Consider the following 14,140-nt stretch of genomic DNA (forward strand, 5'->3'; position numbering starts at 1 on the left):
AAGATAAATAGCAAATGTGGATTGAGAGTTCTAGAGGGTGGGTTACAGTTTAAATATGGGGACAGGGAAGGTCTCATCGAACGGGAGGTGACATTTGAATTTTATAAGTCTCAACCTAAAAAGGAAGCCTAAGAAGATGGAGAAAGGGTTGTACTGATTAGAATTAAAGTATGAGCTGTCAGGATTCTGCATATTTTATTGATAACATTTATGGGAGTATTGTACTTTTTTTCTCATTTGCAAAGGTTTGAGTGTCTCCCTTTTTCACAGTACTACTCAACTTTTGGGAGACAATATCAGGCAAAGAATCAGATAGTGATGAATGCTATGAAAGTAAGTTAGTGTGATACAGAGGGAGTATGGGGCCTTTCTGAAAGGTGATATCTTAAGGACATGAGTCAGCTATTCAAGTGATTATCAGAAAGATGTATTGTAGAAGGAACATGTGAGTATAGGCTTTGAAGTTAGCATAACTTCAAAGTTATGAAGAAGAAACTAGAAGCAGATTGGTGTGGAGAATAATGTGTAAGGGGATATAATTATGAGGGTGGAGGGATAAGCAGGGGCAGGTGATTCAGGACCTTGTAGGCCACTGTAAGGAGTATGGATTTAATTTTTTCAATGGGAATCTATTGAAGGGTTTTTAGCAGATGTTTCAGGATTTTTTAAAAGTTTTCTTTGGCTTTTTAGTGGATCATAAATATAGGGTGGCTGGAATAGAAGCTAGAGGGAGACCAATTGAAAGGTTTATGTATTAGTCCTGGAAGGAAAATGATGATTACTTGTAGTAGGATTGTTAATGATGATTTTGAAAACTGGATGAATGTAAGTGAAAATAAAATCAGTAAGACTGGTCATTATAGGGTATAAAGAAAAGGGTAGTATTCTACATGTGGATGACATTCAGCACCCCCCTCCTCAATTTTTTATTTGTAGTGTGGATATCATTACTGAGATGTGAAAATCTAGGAGAACTTAAATGTCCCACAGGCCTCTCAAAGTCTTCTTGTCTTTAAGTGGCACTGGCAAATTGGGAATATGAACTTGTAGTTCAGAATAGTTTCATTAATTTAAGAGTTGTGAGTGTAAAGATGGTATTTAAAAACCACAGGAGTCACCTGAGGAGAGCATACAGGGAAAGAATAGAAGTGAGTCTAAGATAGAACTCTGTATCAGTTGGTTTTGCTGTGTAAGGAAACATCTCTCAAAATTTAGTGGCTTAAAACAATAGCCACCCAGGCATGGTGGCTCATGCCTGTAATCCCAGCCCTTTGGGAGGCCGAGGCGGGAGGATCACCTGAGCCCAGGAGTTCGAGACCAGCCTGGGCAACATAGCGAGACTCCATCTCTGCGCAAGGGAAAAAATTTAACTGGTGGTGGTGGTGGCACGCTCCTATAGTCCCAGCTACCAGAGAGGCTGAGGTAGGAGGATCACTTGAGCCCAGGAGGTCGAGGCTGCAGTGAGCTCTGATTGAGCAGTTGTACTCCAGCGTGAGTGACAAAGCAAGACTTTGTTTCATAAAAAAAGAAAATATAAAACAACAGCCATTTATTATTTCTCACAGTTCTCTGGTTAGCTGGGCAGTTTTGTTGATCTGTATTGACTTGGCTGAAACTGGATGGTTTAGGTTAGCCTTGTTCCCACATTGTGTGATTGCCATGCTGATTGGTCTTGTGGGGTGAGGGGGAATCTCATATATGTCTTGCAGTTGGCTTCATGTCAGTTGGAGCATCAGATACTTCTCTTTCATCCAGCAGGCTAACCTTGGTCCCTTGTTTTGGTGGTGATTAGAGTTCCCAGCAAGAGAAGGCAAGCTCAAAGGCTTTTCTAGCTTCCCCTTATGTCATGTCTATTAATATTTCACTGGCCAAAGCAGGTCATATGGCAAGGCCCAGATTTAAGGGTGTAGAAACAGATTACACCTTTTGATGAGAGGAATAGCTAAGTCACATTGCAAAGTCTTGTACATATAATGATGGGAGGAATTTGTGGCCATTTTGTAATCCATTACAGGCCTTCAGGAACACTAATGTTGAAAGGTTGGACAGCACAGAAGGAATCTGCCAAAGAGATTAGGCAGGGCCTGAGAGGAAAACCAGAGGTTTGTGGGTTTTGGACACAAAAAAACGTTAATGCTTACAATGTACATTTTAAGTTATTGAGTGGTCTTTTAAAATGCTTTGAGTTTTTATGTATTTTCTATTTCTGAATCATTTCAGGTATTTATGCAAGCTCTCTGATCAGGAGTTACGACAGAGTGCAGCTCGTAACATGGCTGACTTAATGTGGAGCACAGTGAAAGAACCACTGGATACAACATTATGCTTTGATAAAGAAAGCCTAGATCTTGCATTTAAGTACTTTATGTCACCTACTTTGACTATGAGGTTGGCTGGATTGAGTCAGATAACAGTAAGCTGTGTTTGCTTTATTTTTGGTCATTGTTTATTTGCTTTCTGGTCTATCATAATACTACTACCCACTATGGAGCCCTTCATACTAGGCATTGTGCTAAGTATTTTACATGGATTGCTTTGTATGGCCTTCACAAATAATTTCTGTGTTTCTCTTATTTTAAAGATGAAAAAGTCTGAAACTTAGATTTATATGGATTTATACTGTGGGTCCATTTGATTTCCGGATCCAACTCTTTCATCATTTTGTTTTTGTCTTTTTAAACTATTCAGGTTTTTATGTTTATAGATGTTTTGTGAAAGAGGAATAATTGGAGGGCTTCATAAGCAGTTAATTAATTTTCCAGGCAGAAACCATAGATTATTGGGCCGTAGGCCAAATTTTACTAAATGTTTGTTTTGAATAGTCTTAAATACTGTTTTTAAGTAGGACAAAATAACATAAAAATCTGTATTCTTGGCTTCTCTTGGTGAGGGGGTTGGAAGAAGGCCTGGTATCCTTGGGTCTGTATTCTTGCATAACGACAGTCTGTTAGAACTAAGTAATTAACTTTATCCTTCAGAATGAACATGCTTTCTCCGGTTTGTTACAGTCCCCATTTGCTTTACTCCTTTACATTTCTGGGTTTTTTTTTTTTTTTCTTTCCTTGGAGATGGAGTCCCATTCCAGTGGCATGATCTCGGCTCACTGCAACCTCCACCTCTCGGGTTTAAGTGATTCTCTTGCCTCAGCCTCCTGAGTAGCTGGGACTACAGGTGTGAGCCACAACGCTTGGCTAATTTTTTGTATTTTTAGTAGAGATGGGGTTTCACTGTGTTGGCCAGGCTGGTCTGGAATTCCTGACCTCAGGTGATCCAACCGCCTCGTCCTCCCAAAGTGTTGTGATTATAGGCATGAGCCACCCCACCTGGCCACATTACTGTTTTGTTTGTTTGTTTGTTTGTGTTTTTGTTTTGTTTTGTTTTGGTAGTGTAGTCACACTGAAAATCTGAAGTAGCTAGCGTTTACTTGTGTACCGGGCTTCATAAGATACTTGTTGACATTGTCCCAGATAAATTAAATCTTGAGTGGATTTATCTAGGAAGCCTTTCCTGAAAGTTTGTCTGTAATGACATTACTTGCTCTCTTGCATTAGATTGTTGTGTTTTTTTACTTACTCAGCTTTGTTTTCTCTAGTGTGCTTAGTGTAATAAAGAATACTATTTGCGGAATGAATTTAATTTTTTTTTCCCTTTTTTTGAGATGGACTCTTACTCTGTTGCCCAGGCTGGAGTGCAGCGGCGCAATCTTGGCTCAGTGCAACCTCTGCCTCCTGGGTTCAAGTGATTCTTGTGCCTCAGCCTCCTGAGTAGCTGGTATTATAGGCGCGTGCCACCATACCCAGCTAATTTTGTATTTTTAATAGAAATGGAGATTTACTATGTTGGCAAGGCTGGTCTCGGAACTCCTGACCTCAGGTGATCCACCTGCCTCGGCCTCCTAAAGTGCTGGGATTACAGGTGTGAGCCCCTGCACCTGGCCCTTACTTAGTATTTTAATATAACAGAAGTAGTTTTACTAATTGAGAAGCGTATGTCTCTGATTATGTCTTAGATTTTGTAATGTTAATCTAGTTATCGTGATCTACATATGTCAATCAGTTTACCATGTTTCTTAGTACTTGCTGACATATGCAAGAATAATTTTGGAAATAAAAACCCTTAATTTCTTTTCTTTAATCATAGAATCAACTCCATACCTTCAATGATGTGTGCAATAATGAATCATTAGTATCAGACACAGAAACGTAAGTAGGAGCATTAATTTATATATAAGTATACCATTTTAATGTACAGTTGTTTATATGGTAAATTCTAATTTTAGATTTAAAATTTTTACTAGAAATTCTTTGCCCCGTGACAACTTGTGCAGTTTTCATCAAGCTTTCAGAACATTATGCTGTCTGTAACGTAACTCCCTCTCCCTCTTTTTTTTGAGACAGGGTCTTGCTCTGTTGCCCAGGGTGGAGTACAGTGGTGGGACCATGGCTCACTACGGCCTCAACTTCCCAGGGTCAGGCGATCCTCCCACCTTAGCCTCCTGGGTAGCTGGGACTACAGGCACATGACAGCATGCCTGGCTAATTTTTGTAGAGTCAGAGTTTTGCCATGTTGCTCAATCTGGTCTTGCAGACTCAAGCCATCCACTTGCCTCAGCCTCCCAAAGTGCTCAGTCTGGTCTTGTAGACTCAAGCCATTCACTTGCCTCAGCCTCCCAAAGTGTTGGGATTACAGGTGTGAGCCACTGCGTCTGGCCACATTTCTCTCTTTTAAAAGCATATACCAACATATAGTACTATTTATCACGGTATGAAAGCATACTGTTTATACTAGAGAATTTAATCTTGAAGAATATGGTACTGATAGTTTTCAGAAAGTACACTGTCTTAGTCCAGGCTGCTGCAACAAAGTACCACAGATTGGATGACTTATAAACAACAGAAATTTATTTCCCATAGTTCTGGAGGCTGGAAGTCCAAGATCAGGTTGTTGCCAGCATCATCAAGTTCTGGTGGGGCCTTCTTCTGGACTGTAGACTGCCATTTTCTTTTTTTATTTTTGCATGGTGGAAAGAAGCAGAGAGGTCTCTGGAGTCCCTTTTATTAGGCCACTAATCTCATTCATGAAGGTTCCACCCTCATGACCTAATTATCTCCCAAAGGCCCCATTTCCAATAACATCACATTGGGAGTTAAAAAGTAGTTTTTATAGCTTAGACTTCTTGGGTTCTGAGAAATATATATATTCCATTTAATTGTTCATCTAGTAGAGAAATCAGTTTTTAAAATCTAAACAGTAGGGTAGAATATCTTCTGGAACAGAGTTGTAATGCTTTGTTAGAAAATTCGTAATTATACGTGTGAGTCATTCTTTAGTGTAACTTGATCTTACTACTGCTCTAAGGTGCTAATCTCAGTTGAACTTAGGTCTTGAATTTGGAAACCAGAGACTGTCTCTTGACTCTTTTTTCCCTTTAGACTAAAGAGTTCTTATTCTCCCAGTTGTTCTTTATATGGTATGGTTTTTGAATTTATCACTATATGAGTCATTCATCTCTGGCAATATTCTTTGTCAGTAGTCCCCTTAAAATGTGTTGCCTAGAATTTTTCATTGCTTTATACATTCTGGATCATATTAGAAGTGTTATTTCACACTGTCAAGACATTATGTAGACCATATCCAATGTATTTATAAAGCTACGGCTCTGCGCCAGGCACAGTGGCTCACACCTGTATCCCAGCACTTTGGGAGGCTGAGGTGGGCAGATCACTTGAGGCCAGGAGTTTCAAGACCAGCCTGGCCAACGTGGCGAAATTCCATCTCTACTATAAATAACAAAAATTAGGTGTGGTGGCGCATGCCTATGATTCCAGCTATTTGGGTAGCTGAGGCACAAGAATCATTTAAACCCGGAGACAGAGATTGCAGTGAGCCGACATAGTGCCATTTTCACTTCAACCTGGGTGACAGAGCAAGATTCTGTCTCGGAAAAAAAACAAAACAAACAAAAGAAACCTACAGCTCTGGATTTTCCTTTTCATCCTCTATGTCCCCTCACCCTTCTACCTCTGCAAGACCGCTTAAAGAGAACCTTATATAATTGCTAATGTGATACTCATACTCCTCTCATCCCCTGTGAAAAGGATTAAAAATTTGGAATGTTCACTGCAGTAATAACACATTCAGGCTAGGTGTTGTGTGAAAACAGTGAATAGGGGAATAAGAAGGAATTCCAGTAACAAATGCAAGGAATATACATCCTAAAGACATGTTTAAGAGAATAGAGAGGAGAGTAAAAGTATCGAGGACTGGTGGTAAAGAGTTCAAAATGGGAAGGGAGAGTGTGTATACAGTGTGAGAAAATTGGAGTAAAGAGAAAAAGTATGTGGTAAATACTGTGGCGGCTGTGAACTGGGTGTTTTTAAGCAGTTTTATTAACATATACATATAAAATTCACTTGTTTTATATATACAAGTCAGTGCAGTGAATTTTACAATAGTAAAGTTTTAGAGTTGCACAACTGTCACCACAGTCCAATTCTAGAACATTTCCATCACTTAAAAAAGATGTCTTTTGCCCATTTGTAGCCAGTACCTATTATTTCCAGCTTCACTAATCTACTTTCTATCTCTGTAGATTTACCCATTTTGGGATATTTCATTTAAAAAGAATCAAATGATAGTGATCTTTTTCATCTGGCTTCTTTTCACTTAGTATACTCTTGTTTGAGGTTCATTGAGATTGTAGTTTGTCTCTGTACTTTATTCCTTTTTATTGCTTAATAGTATTACACTGTATGGATATACCACACTTGATCAATTGCCAGTTGATGGATATTTGGTTTGTTTCTACATTTTTTTTTTTTTTTTTTGAGACCGGAGTCTCCCTCTGACCCCCAGGCTGGAGTGCAGTGGCACGATCTCGTCTCACTACAAGCTCCGCCTCCCGGGTTCACGCCATTCTCCCGCCTCAGCCTCCAGAGTAGCCGGGACTACAGGCGCCCGCCACCACGCCCGGCTAATTTGTTTTTGTATTTTTTGTAGAGACGGGGGTTTCACCGTGTTAGCCAGGATGGTCTCCATCTCCTGACCTCGTGATCCGCCTGCCTTGGCCTCCCAAAGTGCTGGGATTACAGGTGTGAGCCACCGCGCCCGGCTACATTTTTTTTTTTTTTGTTGTTTGAGAGGGTCTCGCTCTGACCCCCAGGCTGGAGTGCAGTGGCGCGATCTCAGCTCACTGCAAGCTCTACTTGCCGGGTTCACGCCATTCTTCCGCCTCAGCCTCCCGAGTAGCCGGGACTACAGGCGCCCGCCACCACACCTGGCTAATCTTTCGTAGTTTTAGTAGAGATGGGGTTTGACGGTGTTAGCCAGGATGAACTCGATCTCCTGACCTCGTGATCCGCCCGCTTGGCCTCCCAAAGTACTGGAATTACAGGCGTGAGCCACCGCGCCCAGCGTGTTTCTACTTTTTGATTAGTATAAATAATGCCATTATAAACATTTATGTAAAGTCCTTTTGTGATCGTATGTTTTCATTTTTTGTAGTAGATACTTAGGATTAGAATTGTTGCTTATATGATTAGTTTACCTTTAACTTTTATAGGAGCTATCAAACTGTTTTCCAGTATACCTGCATTATTTTACATGCCCACTAGCATTGTAGGAGGTTTCCAGTTTCTCCGCATTCTTGCCAGCAGTTATTATTATCTAGATTTATTATTGCCATTTGGGGATATAAAGTAGCATTTCATCATGGTTTTAATTTGCATTTCCCTAATTGTTGACATAGAACATCTTTTTATGTGATTATTTACCATAATGTTTCTTCGTTCACAACATTGCCCAGTTTTTAATTGGATTCTTGGTTTTGTTTTATGGCTTAATGTGGTCTGTACTACAGACTGTTCGGTGTGTGCTTAAGAAGACTGTACATTCTGCTGTTGTCGAATGGGGTGTTCTATAGATGTCTGTTAGGTCAAATTGGTTTGTAGCATTGTTGTCTGTCTCCTATATTCTTGTTGCATTTTCTGCCTCATTCTCTCTATTATTGAAAGTAGGAGATCGAGTGCAGTGGCTCATGCCTGTAATCCCAGCACTTTGGGAGGCCAAGACTGGTGGATCACCTGAAGTCGGGAGTTCAAGACTAGCCTGGGCAACATGGCGAAACCCCGTCTCTACTAAAAATACAAAAATTAGCTGGGCCTGGTGGTGTGGTGGTGCGCGCCTGTAGTCCAGCTACTTGGGAGGCTGAGGCAGGAGAATCACTTGAACCTGAGAGGTGGAGGTTGCAGTGAGCCGAGGTCACACCACTGTACTCCGGCCTGGGCAACAGAGCAAGAGTCTGTCCAAAAAAAAAGAAAAAAAAAAAAAAGGATACTGAAGTCTCCAAATACATTTGATCCTGAGTGTTTGCAGATTTAGTCGTCTCTGTATGAGCTCTGAAGCAAGATGACAGAGTGCCACCTTGTTTGACTTTAGTTAGGAATGTGCATGTTGGAAAATTCTAATCTTTCACTGCTATGTGTATGTCTGTGAGTGCCTATGAAAATGCCACAAATACTGATTTTGGAGATACAAATAAATTGCAGCAAATGGATGAATTCACAAATATAGAAACCATGGAAGAGAAGAAAAAATATTTTTCTTTCTTCACAAATATGGAATATGGAGATGGAGGTGCTGAGGGGCAGTGTGGTGGAGTATAAGAAGTCCTGGCGCCACTTGGATGGGGTTTGAATCCCAACCCTAGCACTTGTTTAGACATAGGAGATGGCCTCAGGCAAGGCATCTAAACGCTTCTGAACCTCATTTTCTCTCTCTTTCTTTTTTTTTTTTTTTCCTGAGATGGAGTCTTGCTCTGTTTGTTGCCCAGGCTGGAGTGCAACAGCACGATCTCAGCTCACTGCAACCTCTGCCTCCTGACTTCAAGCTATTGTGCTGCCTCAGTCTCCTGAGTAACTGGGATTACAGGCACCTGCCACCACACCCGGCTAATTTTTGTATTTTTGGTTAGAGACAGGGTTTCGCCGTGTTGGTCAGGCTGGTCTTAAGCTCCTGGCCTCGAGCAGTCCACCTGCCTTGGCCTCCCAAAGTGCTGAGATTACAGGTGTGAGCCGGCCACGCTGTTTTCTCTTTTATAAAATAGAGAAAATAGAATCAACCAGTATGAGAGGTTTTTCACATTAAAAATCTGTGTATGATATCTATATTATGTACATATTTCCTGTAGGACCAAGGGTTCAGCATTAGGTAATTCAGTGTTTGCAGTGACTCTGTAGAATATAACTAATGTGAGTAACAAGAATTAGCTGTATTGCTGAATTGTCTGTTTCTCCTTTTAATTCTGTCATCAGTTTTTGCTTCATGTATTTCAGGAATTCTTTTGTTAGGTCCATATGTATTCCTGATAACTTGATTCTTTTTTTCATTTTAAATGTCCTTCTTTGTCTCTTTCAGACATTTTTTTGGCTTAGTCTATTTTATTTGATATTGGTGTAACCCCTGAACCTTTCTTAAGCTTATTTTTGGCATGATTTATCTTTTTCCATTCTTTTATTTTCAGTCTGCTTGTTTTGAACCTAAAGTATGTCTTAGGGGTAGCATATGGTTGGATCTTTAAAAAAAATATATAATCGTATAATCTCTGTCTTGATGACAGTTCTTAATTCCCTAATAATTTTGTATAGCTTGTTTTACATCTGTCATTTTGCTGTTGGTTTTCTGTGTATCTCATATCTTGTTTCTCTGTTTCTCCTTCACTGTCTATTTTTATAATGTATACGTAGATTCTAGTGTGCCATTTTAATTCCATTGATTTAAAAAATACCTCAATTTTCTTAGTGTTTTTATGGGTTAAATATGCATTTAATTTCTTGACATACTGATTTAACTCTAATAAAATAAGATAAAAAACATTGCTCCTATGTAGCTCTGTTACTGTTTGGGATAAGAAGTTAGCTATTAATCTTATTCTGGTTCCCTTGTATATGCTTAGTTGTTTTTCTCTCACTGCTTTGAATCATTTGACTACAGTATGTATAGATGTGGATTTCTTTGTGTTTATCCTCCTGGGGTTTGTTCTACTTCTTGCTTGGATGTGTAGATGAATGTGTTTCATCAACTTTGGGAAGTTTGAGGTATTCAGATACTTTTTCTGGCACCTCTTCCCACTTTCTTTGACCCCCATTGCATGTATGTTTTCAGACCTCCGAATAGTGGTTGTTAATGATACTGTCCAATTTTATAGTTGCATCGTTATTATGAAAATCCCTGGTCTCCCATTTAAATTTTTGAGACAGTGTCTTGCTCTGTTGCCCAAGCTGGGGTGTAGCAGCACAATTACGCCTTACTACAGCTCTGACCTGGGCTCAAATGATCTTCCCACCTCAACTCCTTAGTAGCTGAGACCACAGGCATGAGCCACCATGCCTGGCTGATTTTATTTTATTTTTTGTAGAAACAGGCTTTTATTATGTTACCCAGCCTGGCCTGGAACTCCTAGGCTCAAGCAGTTGGCCCCCGCCCCGACCTCAGTCTCCCAAAGTGCTAGGATTACAGGTGTGAACCACAGCACCAGCCTGGGTCTTCTAGTGTTCTTTAATAGACTTACTTAATAGTGGGATTTTTTTTTAAATTAATTTTGTTTCTTGAACTATTATGTAAATCAGAGAGTTGAATCTTATGGATCATAACTTCAGTAGGGCTACTCAGAAATAGGTAAAATGTACCTAGTTTTATTTTTAATGTTTTACCCTTTGAGGCCCGTGTGTCTAATTCCTAGTGGTTTTTTTTAAATAAATAAAAATTGTTAGCATAAAATTCTGTTACAGAATGTAAATTCTTTGTTGGCTATGTAATAAGAAAGTAAATTACTTAATCCTTCTAGTTTATCTGTATATAATATAGCTGAAAAAATTGGGGACCTTTTATTGTACAATTTATTTTGAAGCTTATTTTCTTCCACCCATTTTATAATGTAGTCATATGGTACTTAATGACAGGGATACTTTCTGAGAAATGCATCATGAGGTGATTTCGTTGTGCAAAGTTATACAAACCTAGGTGGTATAACCTGTTGCTCCTAGGCTTCAAGCCTGTACAGCATGTTACTGTCCTTAATTCTGTGGGCATTTGTAATGCTCTGTAAGTATTTGTGTACCTAAACATATCTAACTGTAGAAAAAATAATGTAAAAAATCCGCAAAAAAGATAAAATAGGGTATTGCCTGTATAGGACGCTTACCAAGAATGGAGTTTGCAGGACTGGAAGTTGCTCTGGGTGAGTTGGTGAGTGAGCACTGAGAGGATGTGAGGGCCTAGGATGTGACTTTACACTACTGTAGACTTTGTAAGCACTGTACACTTAGGCTACACAAATTATTTAAAAGTTTTTTTCTTCACTATTAAATTAACCTTAGCTTACTCTTTTTATTTAATTTTATAAACTTAAAAAAATTTTTAATGTTTTGACTCTTATAATATTTAAAATACAAACACGTTATATGGCTATCCAGAAGTGTTTTTTCTTTATATCCTTATTCTTTATATCCTAAGAAGAAAAAAAGAAGCTATTTTCTTTTTTTTGTTTTACTTTTTAATAATACACATGGAGCTGTCATCTCCCGTGCTGACAATGCCTTTCTTTTTTTAAAAACTAGAAAGAGTATCCTTTAAAGATAAAACGTATAGTAAATACATAAACTGGCAACAGTCATTTATTAAGTTTTATATACTGTATGTACATGCTGTACTTTTGTATTACTGGCAGTGCAGTAGATTTGTTTACATCAGCATCACCACAAACGTGTGAGTAATGCATTGCTCTATGACATGGTGGCCACAGTGACATTAGGTGATAGGAATTGTTCACGTCAGTTTTAATCTTATGGGACCACTGTTGTATATTTGGTCCATCCTTTGGTCTGTCATTGACCAAATCATTATTATGCAGTACATGACTGTCGGTTACTTTACTTTTCATCTATTAGTAGAATCTTCAATAGTATCAGCAAGGAGACTTACAGTTTGGCTTGGGGGTAATTCTTTTGTTGTTCATCCTTTTGGTAATCTGCTTTCCTGATATTATGTCATTATAAAGGGCATACTGGGAAACCTTTCCTGAGTGCTTCAGTACATACTATGGAAATTAAAAAGTGGGAAGGCAAAGACCTCGAGTAGGATAATACATCACTAATTCAGTGTTACACCTGTGTACCTGGTGTTACTTGTTAGTGTTTCAGTTATTTGTTGCTTGTTTATAAACTCAAGGAATTCGAATTTATAAATTCAGTATCATACTTCATTCTGGTTATGCTTTGTAGTATTCTGTAAAACTGATTGTATCTAATTCTTTGTAATTCCTATGGGAACAAATTTAGGTTTTCAATTGAGTCTACCTTTTAGACATGATTAAAGATGACAATATTTTTTTAATGTACTATTTTTTATTACTTTAGGTCCATTGCAAAAGAACTTGCAGACTGGCTTATTAGCAACAATGTGGTGGAGCATATATTTGGACCAAATTTACACATTGAGGTTTGTGGATAATTACATGACTTCTCTGTTCTGTTGATAGAGAAGAATATTTAAAAAAATTGATATTAAGTTTTTCTTTTCCAGATTATCAAACAATGCCAAGTGATTTTGAATTTTTTGGCAGCAGAAGGGCGACTAAGTACTCAACATATTGACTGCATTTGGGCTGCAGCACAGGTAATACTAACAGCTCACGTTTATTGAGTGCTTTGCTTATCATATGTTGTAAGTGCTTCTCTATGAGGTAAATTCTGTTACCCTGTTTTATAGCTAAGGAGACCAAGACATGGACAAGCTGGGAGTGAAATCTGGCTTCCGAGTCCGTGTCTTACTATGTTACTGGTAGAATGGAAGGAAATCAGAGTCAGTCAGTTGGAGCTTCTTCATGAAACCATCCTGGTTTAATAAAGAGACATTTTCCTGTTATTCTCATTTATACAGTCTACCCTTCTATCTTGAATTATTTTATTGATATGTTTCTTGTCTATTATACTTTTTTTTTATTTTTTAAAATAGGCATATGTCCACATGATTCAAAATTCCGAAAGTAAATATAAAAGATATATTACATGTTTTTCCTTTTTGCCCCGTCTCTCAGGCTTATAGTTCTTATCCTCTCAGGTATATCAGAGTTTTTTTTTTGTATAAATAGTGAACTATATACATTTTTCTTTTTCTTTCTTTTTCACAAATGTAGCATACCAACCAGACTTGGCTTTGGTTTTTTTTTTTCTTTTTTTTCTTTGTTCTGGAGATTACTCATCAGTATATGAAGTGCTTTTCATCTTCTTGGAAGACTGTATAGTGTTTAATTAAATGTATGCACCATAATTAATTTAACCAGTTCCCATTTATGGGCAGTATTTTTTCCCCAGCCCTTTTTTTTTTTTTTTTTTTTTTTTTTGAGATGGAGTCTTGCTTTGTCGCCCAGGCTGGAGTGCCATGGCGCAATCTTGGTTTACTGCAACCTCTGCCTCCCCAGTTCAAGTGATTCTCCTGCCTCAGCCTCCTGAGTAGCTGGGAAACTACAGGTATGTGCCACCATGCCCAGCTAATTTTTGTATTTTTAGTGGACATGGGGTTTCACCATGTTGGTCAGGCTGGTCTCAGGCTCCTGACCTCATGATCCACCCGCTTTGGCCTCCCAATGTGCTGGGATTACAGGCATGAGCCACCACTCCTGGCCCCCCGAGTCTTTTCTGTTACAAACAATGCTGTAATAAGTAACTTCTAACATGTTTATTTCATCCTTGTGTAAAACTTTTGTGTAGCTATGATAAATTCCTACTTACAAGTAGAATTAGAATTACTAGGTTAAAGTATACGTGTGGTTTGCTTGTGGTAGATACTGGTATTGCAGTTTCACTTTCCCCTTAATTTCATCAGCACATTAAATTTCATGATCTTTGCCAACCTGATGGGTGAGAAGTGATATCATTGGTATTTTAAATTTGTGTTTCTTTTATTATGAGTGAGTTTGCAAATCTTGTGTTAAGAGCCATTTTGTTGCTTTTTCTGGAATTGTTCATATTTTTTTGCCATTTATCAATTAGGAGCTCTTTATGTGTCGCTGAAATTGATCTTTTGTTTGTGATTACAACTTATGACTGTATCCTGGTTTGATGCCTTTTGCTTTGCTTAAGGT

At 38.6% G+C, this 14,140-nt stretch overlaps 1 protein-coding gene across 13 annotated transcripts in view; it reads left to right on the plus strand.

The window, feature by feature from the left end:
• Positions 1 to 14,140, plus strand: part of USP34 (ubiquitin specific peptidase 34) — a 288,078-nt gene that overhangs the window by 89,021 nt on the left and 184,917 nt on the right. For all 13 annotated transcript variants that reach the window (XR_012422341.1, XR_012422342.1, XR_012422343.1 and 10 more), the window contains 4 exons: positions 2,221 to 2,413; positions 4,141 to 4,202; positions 12,414 to 12,495; positions 12,580 to 12,672. Coding sequence is in view for 10 of the 13 variants with exons in the window: in XM_045369231.3 (XP_045225166.2) it covers positions 2,221 to 2,413; positions 4,141 to 4,202; positions 12,414 to 12,495; positions 12,580 to 12,672 (430 nt within the window). In the remaining 3 variants the exon portion in view is untranslated. The remainder of the gene's footprint in view (positions 1 to 2,220; positions 2,414 to 4,140; positions 4,203 to 12,413; positions 12,496 to 12,579; positions 12,673 to 14,140) is intronic.

Source organism: Macaca fascicularis, chromosome 13 (assembly GCF_037993035.2).
Source record: "Macaca fascicularis isolate 582-1 chromosome 13, T2T-MFA8v1.1".
In the NCBI taxonomy this organism is placed as follows: domain Eukaryota; kingdom Metazoa; phylum Chordata; class Mammalia; order Primates; family Cercopithecidae; genus Macaca; species Macaca fascicularis.